The sequence below is a fragment of the Podarcis bocagei genome, assembly GCF_964188305.1.
Source record: "Podarcis bocagei genome assembly, chromosome: 8".
Taxonomy (NCBI): Eukaryota; Metazoa; Chordata; class Lepidosauria; order Squamata; family Lacertidae; genus Podarcis; species Podarcis bocagei.
In genome coordinates, this window is record NC_138133.1 from 93592664 (window position 1) to 93607608 (window position 14945).

General features: G+C 60.0%; 1 protein-coding gene across 1 annotated transcript in view; it reads left to right on the plus strand.

Annotated features, from left to right (window-relative positions):
- The window catches only part of SCRIB (scribble planar cell polarity protein), a 52840-nt gene that overhangs the window by 17941 nt on the left and 19954 nt on the right, over positions 1-14945 (plus strand). Inside the window, exons 11-27 of the mRNA XM_081206094.1 lie at positions 1558-1724; positions 1861-1982; positions 2371-2496; positions 2880-3155; positions 6412-6741; positions 6970-7032; positions 8561-8650; positions 8828-8905; positions 9390-9707; positions 9936-10016; positions 10705-10989; positions 11230-11340; positions 12114-12290; positions 12611-12727; positions 13083-13271; positions 13475-13594; positions 13730-14157. Coding sequence (XP_081062220.1) covers positions 1558-1724; positions 1861-1982; positions 2371-2496; positions 2880-3155; positions 6412-6741; positions 6970-7032; positions 8561-8650; positions 8828-8905; positions 9390-9707; positions 9936-10016; positions 10705-10989; positions 11230-11340; positions 12114-12290; positions 12611-12727; positions 13083-13271; positions 13475-13594; positions 13730-14157 — 3078 coding nt within the window. The remainder of the gene's footprint in view (positions 1-1557; positions 1725-1860; positions 1983-2370; positions 2497-2879; positions 3156-6411; positions 6742-6969; positions 7033-8560; positions 8651-8827; positions 8906-9389; positions 9708-9935; positions 10017-10704; positions 10990-11229; positions 11341-12113; positions 12291-12610; positions 12728-13082; positions 13272-13474; positions 13595-13729; positions 14158-14945) is intronic.

Consider the following 14945-nt stretch of genomic DNA (forward strand, 5'->3'; position numbering starts at 1 on the left):
TAAAACCTAAAACATAACCTAAAACCTATCTCATTCCTTCCTACTCTCTGCTTGCTAAACCTTGCAACTGGCCCTGAGATCATTATTTAGTGCAGTCAGAGCTCTTGGATAGAAACTATTCAGAAGGCGTGTGGTTCGTGTTTTCATTGTCCTATATCTTCTGCCCGAAGGCAATAGTTCAAAGAAGTTGTGAGCAGGGTGGGTGGGATCTCTCAGGATATTATGTGACTTCTTCAAAATGCGAGACGTGAAGATCTCATCCAGGGTTGGAACTTGGCCCTCAGATCAACCTTCACACATGAGGACTGGAAAGTAGCCGGTGTAGCAACACCTCTTTGGGGGGAGGGTTAAGGAAAAAAGAGGGGCTCTGGGGTATTACAGATTGGTTAGCCTAACATATCTGCCAGGAATACTGGTGGAAATGTACTGGATATAATCCTTCAATGTATAGAAAATCAGTTCTTCTGGAAGCAGAGTCAGGAAGGCTTCTTTCTGTAAAGTTAAGTTTCCTCTCACTAACCTCCCTTGAGAGTCTCAAGAAACGCATGGATAGTCAACAGTCTAGCCTTGTGTCTTGAATCGTATTTTACTGTAGCTGCTTTACTTTAAAGTGGTTGTTCTATTTGTGGTGGTAGCGTTAGTTAGAATTTTATTTTATTTTACTCATTTATTGAATTTATATACCGCCCTAAAACCAAAGGTCTCAGAGCTGTTCACAGAATAAAATCACAATATAAAATCACAAAATACATAATCAAAACAACAACAACAAACCAATACCCCCCCCCCCGCAAAACCCTCACATTTTAAAAGGGCATAGGATGTCAATCAAATCAACCAAAGGCCTGGTTAAAACGTAATGTTTTTGCCTGGCGCCTAAAGGTGTAGAATGAAGGTGCTGTTGGGATACTGCCAGGGAGACAAAGTCCATCATGGCCCCAAGCCGTCTGCCGGACGATCCATCGATCTCCCGTAGGCGCGCAGTATCAGCAATTAGTGACATGAGTTTCCTGAAATATCTTGCCACATTCCAGAGCTCATGCACACTCTATCAGTAGATAATGCACAGTAAAAGTTGCACTCAGGAGAGCATTATTTACAAGTTTTATTCAGCGTTGATCAGAACAAAGAAAGACATGACTGTCTGCGTCAGTGTCTCCAGCACAGAGAGAAAACGAAAGCAACACAAAACATAAACATCCTGTGAACAAGAAATACGCAGACTCTGTGACTCTCAAAGCCTGCTCCCTTTTAAGGTGGAACGGAAATATCCTAACAGGTGCCAGGCGAAATGAAAGTCCATGTTGCTGGAAACCTGTTGTCTTGAAAGGTGGCTTAGAAAAGCTTGCAAGAGGTGGCTCCTCTTGTGGTCCTCTCCCTTTTGCAGACTCTTCTCTGGATCTTGCACGGTGGGCTCAGGGCAGGGTCCCTTGGGAGGAAGCAGGCGCAGAGGGAGAGAGGGGGCTGGGCCAGGTTCCCGGGAGCCCTCTGGAGGGCGGGGCCTGGGCCTTCTTGGTAGGGGGCCTCATCCTTCTTCCCTTCCTCCTTCTGGCTCAGGCTGCAGCACCTGCCCTTTGCCCTGACCAATCTCAACCTGAAGGCGCTCTGGCTGGCAGAGAACCAGTCGCAGCCGATGCTCAAGTTCCAGGCGGAGGATGACGAGAAGACCGGGGAGAAAGTCCTCACCTGCTACCTCCTCCCGCAGCAGCCGTCGCCCAGCCTGGGTAAATGCTGCTCCCTGCCCCCCCCCCGGCCAGGCTTGCTCTAGTGGGGGGCTTCTTGCCTGGGCTGGGTGGAGACCCTCCTGGCTGGGGCCGTCCCGCCTGCAACAGGATCCCTGACTCTGCTCTCCTCCCGCAGAGAACCTGCAGAACAGCCTGGACGACAGCTGGATGGACACCAACCTCAACCGCGTCAGCGTGATCCAGTTTGTGGATGAGCCCAAGTTGGATGAGGATGAGGAGCCGGGGGCCGAGAGGAGGGTAAGTGGGCGGAGATGGGGGCCGTTTCCCTGCTGAAGGACTGTCCTCCCCAAGCCTGGATTGGGCTGTCAGATGTAGCTGTGGGGTTGGGAGCTGGGGGTGCCCATCACCTGCCCTGTCCTTCTGGAGCCCGGAGTGGGCGTGGGGGGCTCTGCAGGGCTGCTCTTGGCCTGTCAGGCTGGCTGGGCTTGTGCTCCTGCCTTGCGTGGGTCCTCCTGGGAGCAGAGCTGGGAAATGGGGGAGGAGGCCAAGTGAGCGCTGACGCCTCTGTCCTCTGTTTGCCCTGTCGCTACGGCTGCGGCTGCTGAGCCTGGCCTCTGCAGTTGCTTGGGGGCCTGTAGGTGGTGGGGGAGTTTTGCCCCACCTCTAACCCCGCTCCTGCTCACAGGGCCTGCAGCGAAGAGCAACTCCCCACCCAAGTGAGCTGAAGTCCATGAAGAAGGTGATGGAAGGGCGCCGCAGCGAGGCATCTGCTGCCAAACTGGACACCCAGCGGGATTCCTCCAGTTCAGAGGTGAGGGGGCGTGGGGTGGGCTCTGGGCAGTGTCCATCATATAAAATGTTGCAGGAGGGGGAGAAGGAGGCACAGAGCGGGACCGGGCAGTGGGCCTGGACAAGGCTTCCTTGGAGGGAGGTTTAATAATAATAATAATAATAAATTTTTATTTATACCCCGCCCTCCCCAGCCAAGACCGGGCTCAGGTTTGCAGTGGTGGAGCTGGTGACATGAGCCCCTTCTGCAGACTTGCTGCAGGCCCATCTAGGGCCGGAGGGCTCTGAATGGGGCAAAGGGGGTGGCCTGACCTGCCCCATCCTGCACAGGGGCTCAGGCGCTGGGTGCCAGGCAGTGCAGCTGTCTTGTGCCCTTGCTGACTCGTTCCGCATCCTGCCCCTCAGGAGAAGAGGCTGAGCGCCACCTCCAACCGCAGTGAAGACTCACGGGTCTCCAGCAGCACCATCTCTGCCAGCTGCCAGGAGGCGGCGGTGGCAGCAGCAGCAGCGAAGCACCTGCGGGAGACCTCGAGGCCAGAAGAGGCAGTGAGGGCCCCTGAGGGGCAGGAGGAGGAGGAGCAGGAAGGCTGGCGGCGGCGGCAGCAACAGCAGGAGGCCGGGGTGGCTGTGGAGGAAGCCCCAGCTGGCCCTGAGGAGGAGGAGGAGCTGGAGTACAATGAGGTACAGTGAGCCTCTGGGAGCTTCTTCTGTGGCAACGTCTTGGGCCAAAGTCAGACCCTGCCTTGTTCTGGGAAGCAGCAGCAGGGAGGGGGGAGCTGAGCCCAGCTGAGGAAGGGAAGAAGAGAGACCCTGCTGGGCTGTGAGAGGATGGGGGGGCTGCCCAAGGATGCCATGGTGTTGGTGGCCATGTTAGGAAGTGGGGGCAGGGGTGTTTCCTAGGTCCCTGCAGCCCCATTTGTCCCACAGGGCAGCCTTTGGCCAAGGGGCTGGGGGAGGGAGATCTTCCCGCCTCTTGCCTGGTGAAGGGCACATCCAGGACCCCTCCTGGGGAACTGGAAGGCTGTTGGCACCATGAAGGGACTCAGCTTCTTAGGGGCTGGGGAGGCCAGGTCAATGGATGGGGTTCTGTTCTACACAGAAGGTGGCAGGGTGGCAGGGGGTGGCATCATCACTCGTTGGGCATGTTGCAGCCACGTTGAGGAATTTTTCTTTCCCTTGGTTGTGTATGGAGGACCCTCATTAAATGTTTTTGCTGTGTGAATTCAGTGGCAAGGCATTTTTCTTGCTTATGAGTGTTTTGCACTGCAAGGGGCTGGATTGGATGAGCCTTGGGGTTCCTTCCAACCCTTCAGTTCTATCAACCCTGTTTTGCCGTGTCCAAATAGCCAGAGCAAAGAGGCGGGGGGGGGGAGTCAAAGGAGCCACGGAAAGCCTTGCACTCTGGATTTATTTCACATGTTGGCCCAGGGGCCGCGGAGGAGTGTCTTGCTGCCTTTGTGAATACTTATGTGCAATAAAAACTCCTCAGTTTAATTTAAACCAGTTTTAATGTAGGGCACCCCCATTCCTCTCAAGGACTCACAGTGGCAAACAAGTGATTAGGCAACAAAAACACATTTAAGACATAGAAAATAATAATCCAAGCCAGATGCATTGGATGTGGTGGAGTAAGAGCAGAGGGCAACCCTTGCTGCTTGGGGCTGCCCAGTCCCCCTGGAGACGCCCCACCTGCTGTTAGCCCTGGGCTGCTTGAAACAGGCTTGGCCGCAGCCCAGGCCGGCTCCCTGGGTGGGGGCTTTGAGCGCTGCCTTGGAGCAGAGGATCCCAAGAGGATCGGGGGGGGGGTGCTTGGGGGCTTCATTTAAGGGTGTTGCACCTGCAGTTTCAGAAGAAACTTGGCTGAGGGAAATCTGTTGGCACAAGGCAGAGCAGGTGATGGAGTACATCTGGTGGTGCTGATGAGGAGACCCCCAGAGAGGTTGTGCAGGGGCTGGTCAGCACCAGAAAGCAGGTTGGGAAAGTGAAAGGAGAGCCCCACTGGGCCGGGCTGAAGACCCTCCTCAAAGGACAGAACTTCACCTGCCCAGTGGCTTCCCCCAGACACTCCTTGAATCCAGGGATAGGATTTAGCAGCAATGTTATTAAGGTGTATGTAAAAATGGATTGTTAACAGATGAAATTTCAAAGTTATAATTTATTAAGCTAAAAGATTAAAATAAAAACAAAGAGGGAAAGGAATTGCTGAATTAATTAATAGAACTGGAATACAAAAAAGGGAGGTGTGTGGAGGTCAGGGAAGTAAGGAAATGAAATGTAAGGTATGGAAAGATTGATGTGTTGTTTTTTTTAAATGTTTATTATCTTTTTTCTGTATTTTTTATTTTCTCTTTTTCTCTTTTTATTTATGTAATCTTTTCTTTGAAGCTTTAATAAATATCATATAAAAAAAAATTAAAAAGATGAATCCAGGGATAGGCTTCTTCAGGTTCCATGTGGCCCCTGTGGGATCTGCGTCCTTCCGAGGCCTTTCCTGTGTCCTGCAGCAGCAGCAGCAGCAGCAGGGTCTTGCGTCCCGGGAGGCTGCGCAGGGTGCATAGCTGAACGATGGAGCTTGTCATTCCAGGGGGGTCGTGCTAGTAAGACCCTAATAAGGCCAGGGGCCCATCTCCTCCTGCTCTCACAGTGGCCCACCAGCTGCCCATTATGGGAAGCCAGTGAACCCGAGTCGAGTGCAAGAGCAGGTCTCGCCCCCTGTGGTTCCCATCCAGAGACATTCAGGCCCATGGAGGCAGGGCAAGCCGCCCTGGCCAGCAGCCATTGAGAGCCCTCTCCTCCCTGAATTGGCTCAGCAAAGCCGCTTTGTTCTGCCTCCGCCGTTGGGGCTGTCTCATTCTGAATGCTGGTACTGGGGGGGGGGGCTGCATAGGGGGCACCTGGCTGGCTGGACTAGAGGGGGGCCCTTTGGCCTGACCCGTGGTAGGAAACCAATCTCTGGGATTTGAGATTAAGGCGCTCTCTGTTCCTCAGGTTTGTTTAATGGCAGAAGTGGGGGCCTCCCTCTCCCCCAGGGGCCTTCCCGCTGTGGCTCCCCCAGGGCACTCAGAGCAGGCTGAGCTCAGTAGAAATGGGGTGTGTGCTGTTCTTAAATCTGCACCTCAGCCCTGCAAGGGGCAGGACGGCTGAATGAGGGCTCCTTGGGCTCCCCTTCTCTCTTCAGAAGGGAGAGGCTTGCCTGTTTGGCAGACCCCCAAATTTGTGTGCAGAAGAGCCCAGCAAAGATGGCAGGCCTTGCAATAAGAGAGAGCTGGCAGCCCCGTGAGGAGCCCTGCCAGGCCTTCGCCCCAGAGAGCAAGAGGGCTCCCAGCCGCCCCAACACAGCCAGGCGGACACAGCTCTGGTCAGCTCACCTCGAAAGGGATATTGTAGAGATGGCAAAGGTCAGAAAGGGGCACCCCAAGGATCAGGGGGGGTGAAGCAAATCAGAGGTGCCATGGTAGACGTTTATGAAAACAGGTCTGGAATGGAGAAATGGAGAGAGGGCAGTTTTCCTCCCTCTCACTACTCTGGAGCTGGTGGACATCCAGTGAAGCCCAGAGTTGGAAGGTTCAGGACAGATAAAAGGAAGAACTTCTTCACGAAGCACATCGTTCAACTATGGAACTCTCTCCCACAGGTGCCAGTGGAAGCACCAGCCCAGAGGGTTTTAAAAGAGGCTCCGGCCGGAGGAGGCTCTGGGGCTGCCAGCCAGTCCCCCCAGCCGGAGGCAGCCCTGCTGCTGAAGGCCAGGGGCTGGAGGGGGCAGAGGGGCTGAGGCGCTCCGGTCCAGCTTGGAGCTGTCCCCTGGTTGGGGGTCCCCTGTGGGCCAATCCAGCAGGCTTTTCTTCCGGAGGGGAGGGGAATAGGTCCCTGCAGAAGAGGCTGCCTGACCTGCTTGTATTGAGAGCCCCCCCCCCCGATGGGGGTGTTTTCCCTGCAGCCCACGGTGCACTTTGCAGAAGACACACTGGTGCGCAGCGAGGAGGAAGAGGAGGCGGAGGAAGAGCCCCCGTTCCCAGCAGGGAAGCAGCGGCTCATCCGCAAAGACACCCCCCACTACAAGAAGCACTTCAGGATCGCCCAGCTGCCCCGGCCAGAGGCAGTGGTGGCCCTTCTGCAGGGGCTGAGTGCTGAGGGGGGGCCCCAGGAGAAGGAGGCCGCCCCCGTGGAGGAGGAGGAAGAAGAGGAAGAGGAGGAGGAGGAGGAGGCCAGGTGGGATGGAGACCAAGCCCAGGATGGGGCTGCACCTGCCCCACCCTCCTCCGTCAAGGTAGGGACCTGGGGGGGGCAGCGCTCTCTCTCTCTCTCTCTCTCTCTCTCTCTCCCTCTCTCTCTCTCTCTCTCTGTGGTGCTGGGGCTCCTGGATGCTCGGGTGGGGCCTGCCCCTCTGCCTCTCCCTCCCTCCCTCTGTCTGTGTCCCCCCCCCACCCGGTGGCGGTCCACCCGGCCCTCCCCCCCACTAATCCGCATGCCTCTCTGCTGGTTCCTGTCCTAACAGGGGGTGTCGTTTGACCAAGCCAATAATCTGCTGATTGAGCCTGCTCGCATTGAGGAGGAAGAGGTCTGTACTGCCTCCCCCCCCACGTCTCTCTCCCCCCCCCCCTTTCCCTGGGGCTTGCAGGGGCTGCCCCTCTCTGCACTGTGGTGGCAGCTTCTCTCCTCCCCTCTTGTCTTCCCACACCTGAACTTTGGGGGGGGGGTCATGCGGGGCTTTAGTCCATGCCTATGAGGGAGAAAGGTGAGGAGAGGAGGCAGCTGGCTGTGGAGCCTGGCACCTGGAGCAACTGAGGGCTATCTTGGCTGCAGACTGGTGCCTTGGCCTGAGACGAGCTCTCTTCTCCCCAGCAGGAGTCTGGGGCAGCCCTCCCAGCCCCCTGAGCCAGCCCAAGTGCTCCCGGGGGGGGGGGTGCTTTCCTTGAAAGTGCTGGTGTCTGGCACACTCCGTCCTGGATAGAGGTGTCCCTGCCAGAGGCCTTTGGCAAGCCCAGAAAGAGACTCCACAGCTGCTTCTCCTCAGCAGAGCAGCCTCAGCGCAGCCGGGGCCCCTGAGCTCCCCAGAGAGGAGGGGGCTGTGGGTGGGGAGATGCCTTGCGCCAGGGCCTCCCTCTCCTCCCTCTCCAGAGGGTCTTCAGGGTCCCCGCTAGAGGAGGCAGAGCTGCCACTGGGCCCCATCTCCCCTGAGCACTTTGGGCTGCTAAAGTCAGCCCAGCTTGGCTCTGGCAGGTTTGGCAAATGCCTGGCTGCTGCTGCTCTGTCCCCTGAGGCCGCCTCTCGGCCCCCATGCCCCTCTGCTTGAGTGGGGGGGGGGCCCTCAGACGCCTCCAGGGCGTTTTTCTCCCCTGGGCACCCCCTGCCATAGGGGCACACGCACATACCCTGCTTGGCTCCCTCCGTGAGCTTCTGGCCTGCTGGACCTCTGCTCACGCCTCTTGCCTGCTGGGGTGGGGAGTCCGAGGGGTGGGTGGAAAGTGTTCAAGGGCCGCCCGGTTTGTACCAAGGGGGAGCTCACCTTGCTTGCCCAGAATGTGGCCAGAGGCTTCCCCCAACCCTCTTTGCACAAGGCTCTGCCACGCTAGCCGGAGGGCTTTGGCATTACCCCCCCCCCCCAGCTCTCCTGGGGCCTGAGCACGTGCTCTGTGGCCTTTCCTTGGCAAAAGCAAGGGACCCCCCCCCCCCGGTAGCAGAGCTGGTGGGGTGGAGAAAAGCAAGAGCATCTCAGGCCTGTCCTGGGTGAGGGGCCCCCTGAGGGTCTCCGTTGGCCTTGCGCTGCAAGACAGACACAGATTTCTCCTCTTCAGGCAAGGGGGAGTGTTTTGGAAGGTGGGTGGCTGGCAGTGGGAGATATTTCAGGGGGCCTGGGATCTGGTGAGACGTATGGGAGCCCCCTCCCACGTAGGTGGCCCTGGTGGTGAATTGGCCACTTGGTCCAGGGGTGGATGGCAGGTCTTGTGGGCACCCAAAGGAGATGCTTGGGGGGGCTGCTTCCTCACCCCTCATTATGGGCTCAGACCCTGGTCCATGGTGCCCCCCCTCGTTCCGTATGTCTTTGCTGCTGTGTCTCCCCTAACATTGCCCCCTTTTGCTTCCAGCTGACCCTGAGCATTGTGCGGCAGACGGGGGGGCTGGGCATCAGCATTGCGGGGGGCAAAGGCTCCACCCCCTACAAGGGAGACGATGAGGTACGGGCAGCTGCAACAGGGAGGCTTTCCACTTGGGGTTTGGGGGACCTGGGGCAGCTGCGGGGCAGGGAAAGGAGTGGCCGTTTTGGCTGGAGTGGCTGACTTGGGGAGCCGAGTCAGGCTGCTGAGCTGCCACTGCCCAGGAAGCCCCCCCTGACTGCTCCCCTCTCTTTGCAGGGCATCTTCATCTCCCGCGTCTCTGAGGAGGGTCCGGCTGCCCAGGCAGGGGTGCGGGTGGGAGACAAGCTCCTGCAGGTGAGTCGTTGGGCCCCCTTAGGTGGGCTGGGGAGGAGACATCTACATAAACCCAGGGCCAGCTGCTCCCTCCTGCCATCCCCTTTTTGGCAGGCCCTGTCCTGGGCGTAGAAGGCCTTGCTCAGCCCCTTCCAGGCCAAGCTGCCCCCCAGGGCCCATGGCGTCTCCCTTGGCCTCCTGCCTGTGGCTGGTCTCTGCCTGCCTGGGGCCTGAGTCACCAGTCAGAATAAGTACATGCTGGAATTGGCAGCAGCAGCCCAGCCTCCCTCGCAGTTCTAGGTGGGCATTTGCTTCTGCGTTGCCCTGCAGAGGGGGAGGAGAAGATGGCCCTTGCCAGACTGCCATGGGAGGGGGCTGCCTGCCTGCCTACCAAATCAGTGCCAGGCTCCCCTTGGGGCTCTCTGGAGGGGGCCGGGGGGCCCTCTGCAGCCGGTCTCTGGCCGGGCACTTGCCTGAGCCAGCCCCCTCTTTTGCGCCCCGGCAGGTGAACGGGGTGCCTCTGCAGTGCGCGGAGCACCACGTGGCGGTGGAGGCTCTGCGTGGCTCGGGCACCACCGTCTCCATGACGGTTCTGCGAGAGCGGATGGTGGAGCCGGAGAACGCCGTCACGGTGACCCCCCTGCGGCCGGAGGACGACTACAGCCCCCGGGAGCGGCGGGGGGTGGGCCTGCGCTTCCCAGAGAGGCCTGAGGGAGCCCCCCTGACAGAGCGCCTCTCCACCTGCCTCATGCGCAACGAGCGGGGGCTGGGCTTCAGCATCGCTGGCGGCAAGGGCTCCACACCCTACCGGCCGGGGGACACGGTGAGGAGGGGAGAGGGGAGGGAGGGGGACCGCCTCTCTCTGGCTGGCAGCCGCCTGGCAGGGGCTTCGACGACACCCGATCCCGGCCTCTGCGCTTATTCCTGGCTCCTCGCTGACGGGGGCACTTCATGCTCCCGGGACGGAGGGACAGAGGGGCCCTTGCCGTGCCTGGTGACAGAGGAGCAGGGGGCTCTGCAGGGAGGGGCCCTGACTTTCCTTTCCCCCCAGGGGATCTTCATCTCACGGATTGCAGAGGGGGGCGCAGCCCATCGGGACGGGACCCTCTGTGTGGGCGACAGGGTCATCTTGGTGAGTGGACTCTCTTGGGGGGCTGCCTGGGGACCAAGCAAGGTTCCTTCAGGAGGCTCTGCCCCCCCCGCCCCCTGCTTGCCCGTTCAGGGTGGGGCTGAGTCTAGCCAGGGGGGAAGTGGGCTGTGTTTTGGAGGGGGTGATGTTGGAGTCACCTTTCTGGAACTCTGGGTGGGTGGGCACGGCAGGTGGGGGGCCAGCCATTTTGCTCTGAAGCTCTTTCCCTCCCTCCCTCCCTCTCCTGCTGCTCCTCTTCCTCTTCCTCCTTGTGGCCTGTTTCTCTGCCCCTCCCGAGGCGCAGCCGATCTCTGCTCAGCAGCCGTGATGAGAGAGGATGGGGGGGTAAGCCCCGAGACGGCCTCGTCAGTGCTGGCTTCCGTCTGCCTGTCTGTCTGCCTCCCTCTCTCTCCTCTGCCCTCTGCTGGGTGATGTACACTTTGCCCCACACCTCTTCTTCCCCCCTCTCTTTGTGGACGAGGGCAGGAAAAGAGCTGGTCTCCTTGGCCCCCTGTCCTGAGCTGATGTTTGCCTTGATCTGGGGGGGGGGGAGAACATGCCTTGCCCCCCCAGCCCCCTTCCGCCTGCCGAGGCTGTGGTCCCTTGCCTCTGGTCCCAGGCCCGGGATTGGGGGCCCTGTGTGCATACCCTCCCTGCCTCCCCCTTTGACGCTGGTTTGGGGCCGTTCTAGATCAATGGGGTAGACATGACGGAAGCCAGGCATGATCAGGCCGTAGCGCTGCTTACCGCCGCCTCCCCCACCATTGCGCTGCTGGTAGAGAGAGAGGCTGTGCCCGCTGCCCCCACCGCCGCCACCCAGCCCAGCGAGGAAGACCTGCCCTTGGGGCAGCGGGCACAGCGGGCACACTCTCCGCCACCACCGACCCCCACCCGCGGGGAGAGCCCACCTGAGGAGACGCCCCTGCTCCACAGGAGCCACCCCGCCCAGAGCCTGGAGAGCCAGTACCCCACGGAGGTAGGTGAAGGGCATGGGGGGGCTCTGTCTGTCTGTCTGTCTGTCCCCGTGGGAAGCTGCTGGCATGGGGAGCCCCTCCTGTCTGGCCCCCGCCCACCCTGGGAAGTGCCCTGGTCACCCTGGTTTTTGCCAGCTCCCCTTTGGATGTGGCTCCCTCCAGCCTCCTTCTCCCCCCGGCATCTCCTCCTCCACGAGGGCCTCTCTTGACCCTGGCTTGGCTTTCTTGCTTTCTGCCCGCAGGAGGTGATCCTGGTCAAAGCGGGGGGGCCGCTGGGGCTCAGCATTGTGGGCGGCAGCGACCACTCCAGCCACCCCTTTGGGATCCATGAGCCGGGGGTCTTCATTTCCAAGGTAGAGGCTTGCAGGGCTGTGTGTGGAGCCCTCCCCTGAGAACACCGTGGTTGGGAAGCCTAGGAGTTACTACACAACCCGTTGACTCTGCGAATCTTGCCATTCCGTGTGCTCCAGAGCCCCCCTTGGAGGCCCAGAGCAAGGAAGGCCCCCCCCAATTCTCCACTTTCTCTGCTCAGAGCCCCCTGTTTTCATTAAATTATTTTTAGTAGCAAATTTTAACAAGAAAGAACAGGGAAAGAACCAGCCTGCCCATTAGGGGTTCCAACACCCCTCAGTGCAGCCATCTCAAATGAAACACAAAAGTGGATTGCAGGCCCCCCAGGGGCGCAGAGAGAGCCTCCCCTGAGATGGGCGTTGATAGGGAATGCATTCAGAAGTGGCCAAGAGACAGCCAGGTCCTCAGACTGTTGTATAATAGTTTTTCTGGGGGGTGGGCAGGCTGTTAGCAGCAGAAGAGCTTGCAAAGTCCACGTTTGTTGGCCTTCCATTAATCCCCATAACAGGAATGTGATTTAAAAGTACACGGACCTCTGCAACCATTGAGGATTTTGCCTGTGAAAAGTGGATAGGGACAGCAGCCACATCAGACCAAAAGGAAGAGAGATATATGTGTAACAGCAGACAGAAGTGCCTCTGGGGGGCGGACATCTTCAGCCTCTCGGCCAGGCCAAGTGTCCGTCTGGCTGCAGGTGTTGGGGACACTGCCAGCTTGCCCCCCCCCCAGGCCGCAGGCAGGGCTCTTTCCCACCTCTTCTACGCTGCCTTGGCAGGTGATTCCTCGTGGCCTGGCCTCTCGCAGTGGGCTGCGGGTGGGAGACCGGATCCTGGAGGTGAACGGCATTGGCCTCCGACACGCCACGCACCAGGAGGCCGTGACTGCGCTGCTCTCCAACACGCAGGAGCTGAGGATGGTCGTCCGGAGAGATCCCCCGCCCCCGGGCATGCAGGTGGGGGCGCGGCTCTGCTGTTGTGCCCCTGGAGAGGCGCCTTCTTCAGCATTGGGCATCCTCAGCCCCGCTGGGATGTGGCTGGGCTGACCCACCACAGCTCCCTCCCCTCTGGCCTGCAGCCTCCGTGGCTTCCCCAGGATGGGGTCTCCGCTGCCCACCCCCTGCTTTCCCAAAGAGCCTTCCCCAGTGCCCGTCTGCTGGAGCTGAGGTGGAGGCAGCCAGGACTGGGAAGGAGGAGGCCCCTCTGTCCTGGCTAGGGGGGGCTGCTGCCCAGCTGCCCAGCCCCCCCCCCAACTTGCTTTTGCTCACTCTGTCAGGAGATCTGCATTGAAAAGAGGCCAGGGGAGAAACTGGGCATCAGCATCCGAGGAGGTGCCAAGGGCCACGCGGGGAATCCCTTTGACCCCACGGACGAGGGCATCTTCATCTCTAAGGTATGGGGTGGCACTCCCCCCCCCCCGGCCGAAGTTTGCTGTGCTGGACTAGTGCCAAGTGGGGGAGGGAGGTCCCAGCTGTGTTTGGAGGGGCCCACAGCCGTGTCTCCACACCACGTCCCTCCCACCCAGGGTTGCTCTGAGGACTTTTGTTGGGGGGGGGGCTGTGGAAAGCAGAGTTCTGGAGCCTTGAGCAGAAGGTGCTGGACCCCCTGCTTGCCCCCTCCCCAAACCATGAGGCCCTTTCTGCCTCCAGGGCCCCTCCAGCTCTGGCTGCTCCCAGGGCCTTGAGGGTGGGGGTTGCCTCCCTCCCTCCCCCCCTGGCTCCTTCCTCACCCTCCTCTGCTTTGTGCAGGTCAGCTCCACAGGGGCTGCAGCCCGTGACGGGCGGCTGAGGGTGGGCATGCGCATCCTGGAGGTGAACCACCAGAGCCTGCTGGGCATGACGCACACGGAAGCGGTCCAGATCCTGCGCGCTGTGGGAGACACCCTTCTGGTGCTGGTCTGCGACGGGTTTGACCCCAAGGCTGTGGCGGCCATTGAGGTGGGTGCTAGGCGGGGGACCTGGCCAGGGACTGGAGGTTTGCCTTCAGTGCCTTTTCCTGCTGAAGCCCTGTGGCGAGGGAAGCTTCTTAAAGAGGAGGTGCACCATGGGTCTGGTGTGCCCCCCCAGACACCCCCTCTGCCTGCCTCTGTGCTGGGCAGGGACCAGAGCCCCCCCCCTCACCTCTCTCGTCTGCCCCCCAGATATCTCCAGGGATCATTGCCAACCCCTTTGCGGCCGGCATCGGGCGCAAGAACAGCCTGGAGAGCATTTCCTCCATTGACCGGGACCTCAGTCCGGAGGAGCTGGACGTCCTTCAGAAGGTGAGGCCTGTGGTTCCCAGGGGGAGGGCAGGCTTAGGTGCCCCTTCTCTCTGGCAAGGCTGCCAATCCCCGCCCCGCCCCCCAGATCTGGAGAAAAGCCCTTGAGGAGTCTGACCGCCTCCTTTGTGTCCCCAGGAGTTGGAGATGGTGAGGGAGACAACCCAGTGGGAGAGGGAAGAGACGGAGAAAGTGGTGAGACGTGATGGCCCTGCTCTACCCTTCCAGGGTGAGGGAAGGGGGCTGCCTGGATCGGGGCCTCCAGTCCCCCTGGCAGCCCCCTTCCCTCCCCCCTCCTGCTCCTGCTGGGGCTGCTTTGGGGCTGCTTTGGGGCCTGGGCTCTTCCCCCCAACCGCTGACTCCGCTGAGGCCTCCTCTCCCCTAGAAGCTGCGCTTTGCTTTGGGCTGGGGGTGAGGGAAGAGGTCTGGCAGGGAGTGGCCATTTGTCCCGGCAACCTTCCCTCTGCTTCCTGCTCATCCTGCTCTTGTCTCCCTCTCCCCCCTTGCGAGTGCATCTGCCTGGCCTGGGCAGCTTCCTGCCTGCCTTTGCCCGAAGGAGGCTGCTGGTTCTAGCTCAGCCCATGCCCTCTGCCTGCAGTGCCAGGTGACTTGGGCCTCCCATAACGCCTGTGCCGCCTTCCTTGGCTCCGTGGGGGGGGGGGGGGAGACGCAGCCGTTGCTGAGATACTGTGCTCAGCAGAGTGTCGTCGTCCCCTTTTGTGTGCCTGGCCCCCCCAGCAGGGCCACAAGTCTTCCTCAGCCCTTTGCCAAGAGGTTCTGGAATTCGATCTCAGGGCTTGCGCTGCTCCATCTCTGAGCAATGGGCCCTTTTCGTCTAGTGGAAACCAGGGGGAGTCTGTCATTTGTCTGGCCATGATTCAGGGCTTGGGGCGTTCTCCTTCTGGGAGCAGCGACAGGGGCTTGGAGCCTTTTTCTCTTTGACCAGCACCTGCCAGACAGGCAGGTTCTTCACCACAAGGCGGTTTTAGGAGGCCCCCGTAGGTCTTCCCAGGGGGACCCACGGTGGGTGAGGTGGCCACACTCTGGCTCCCCATGGGCACAGTGCCAGCCACTCAGGGAGGGAGGGAAGTCCCCCTCTGTGAGTCTGTGCGAGGCAGAGGCAGACGGGTCCCGGCCAAGCATATGGCTTCTTCCATACCTGTTGAGTTCAGATATTCCCTTCTGAGGAAGAATCCTTGGGCCAACCGCCTTCTGTGAGATCGCGGGAGTCTGGATTTGCTCTGGGAAGGAATGTGGGCGTGGAATGGCCCAAGAGACGAGGCCTGGTTTGGCCAGGAGAGCAAACCCTCATTCCTCCCTTTGTGTGAGGCTGGAGGAGGCAGTTGGGCTCTGG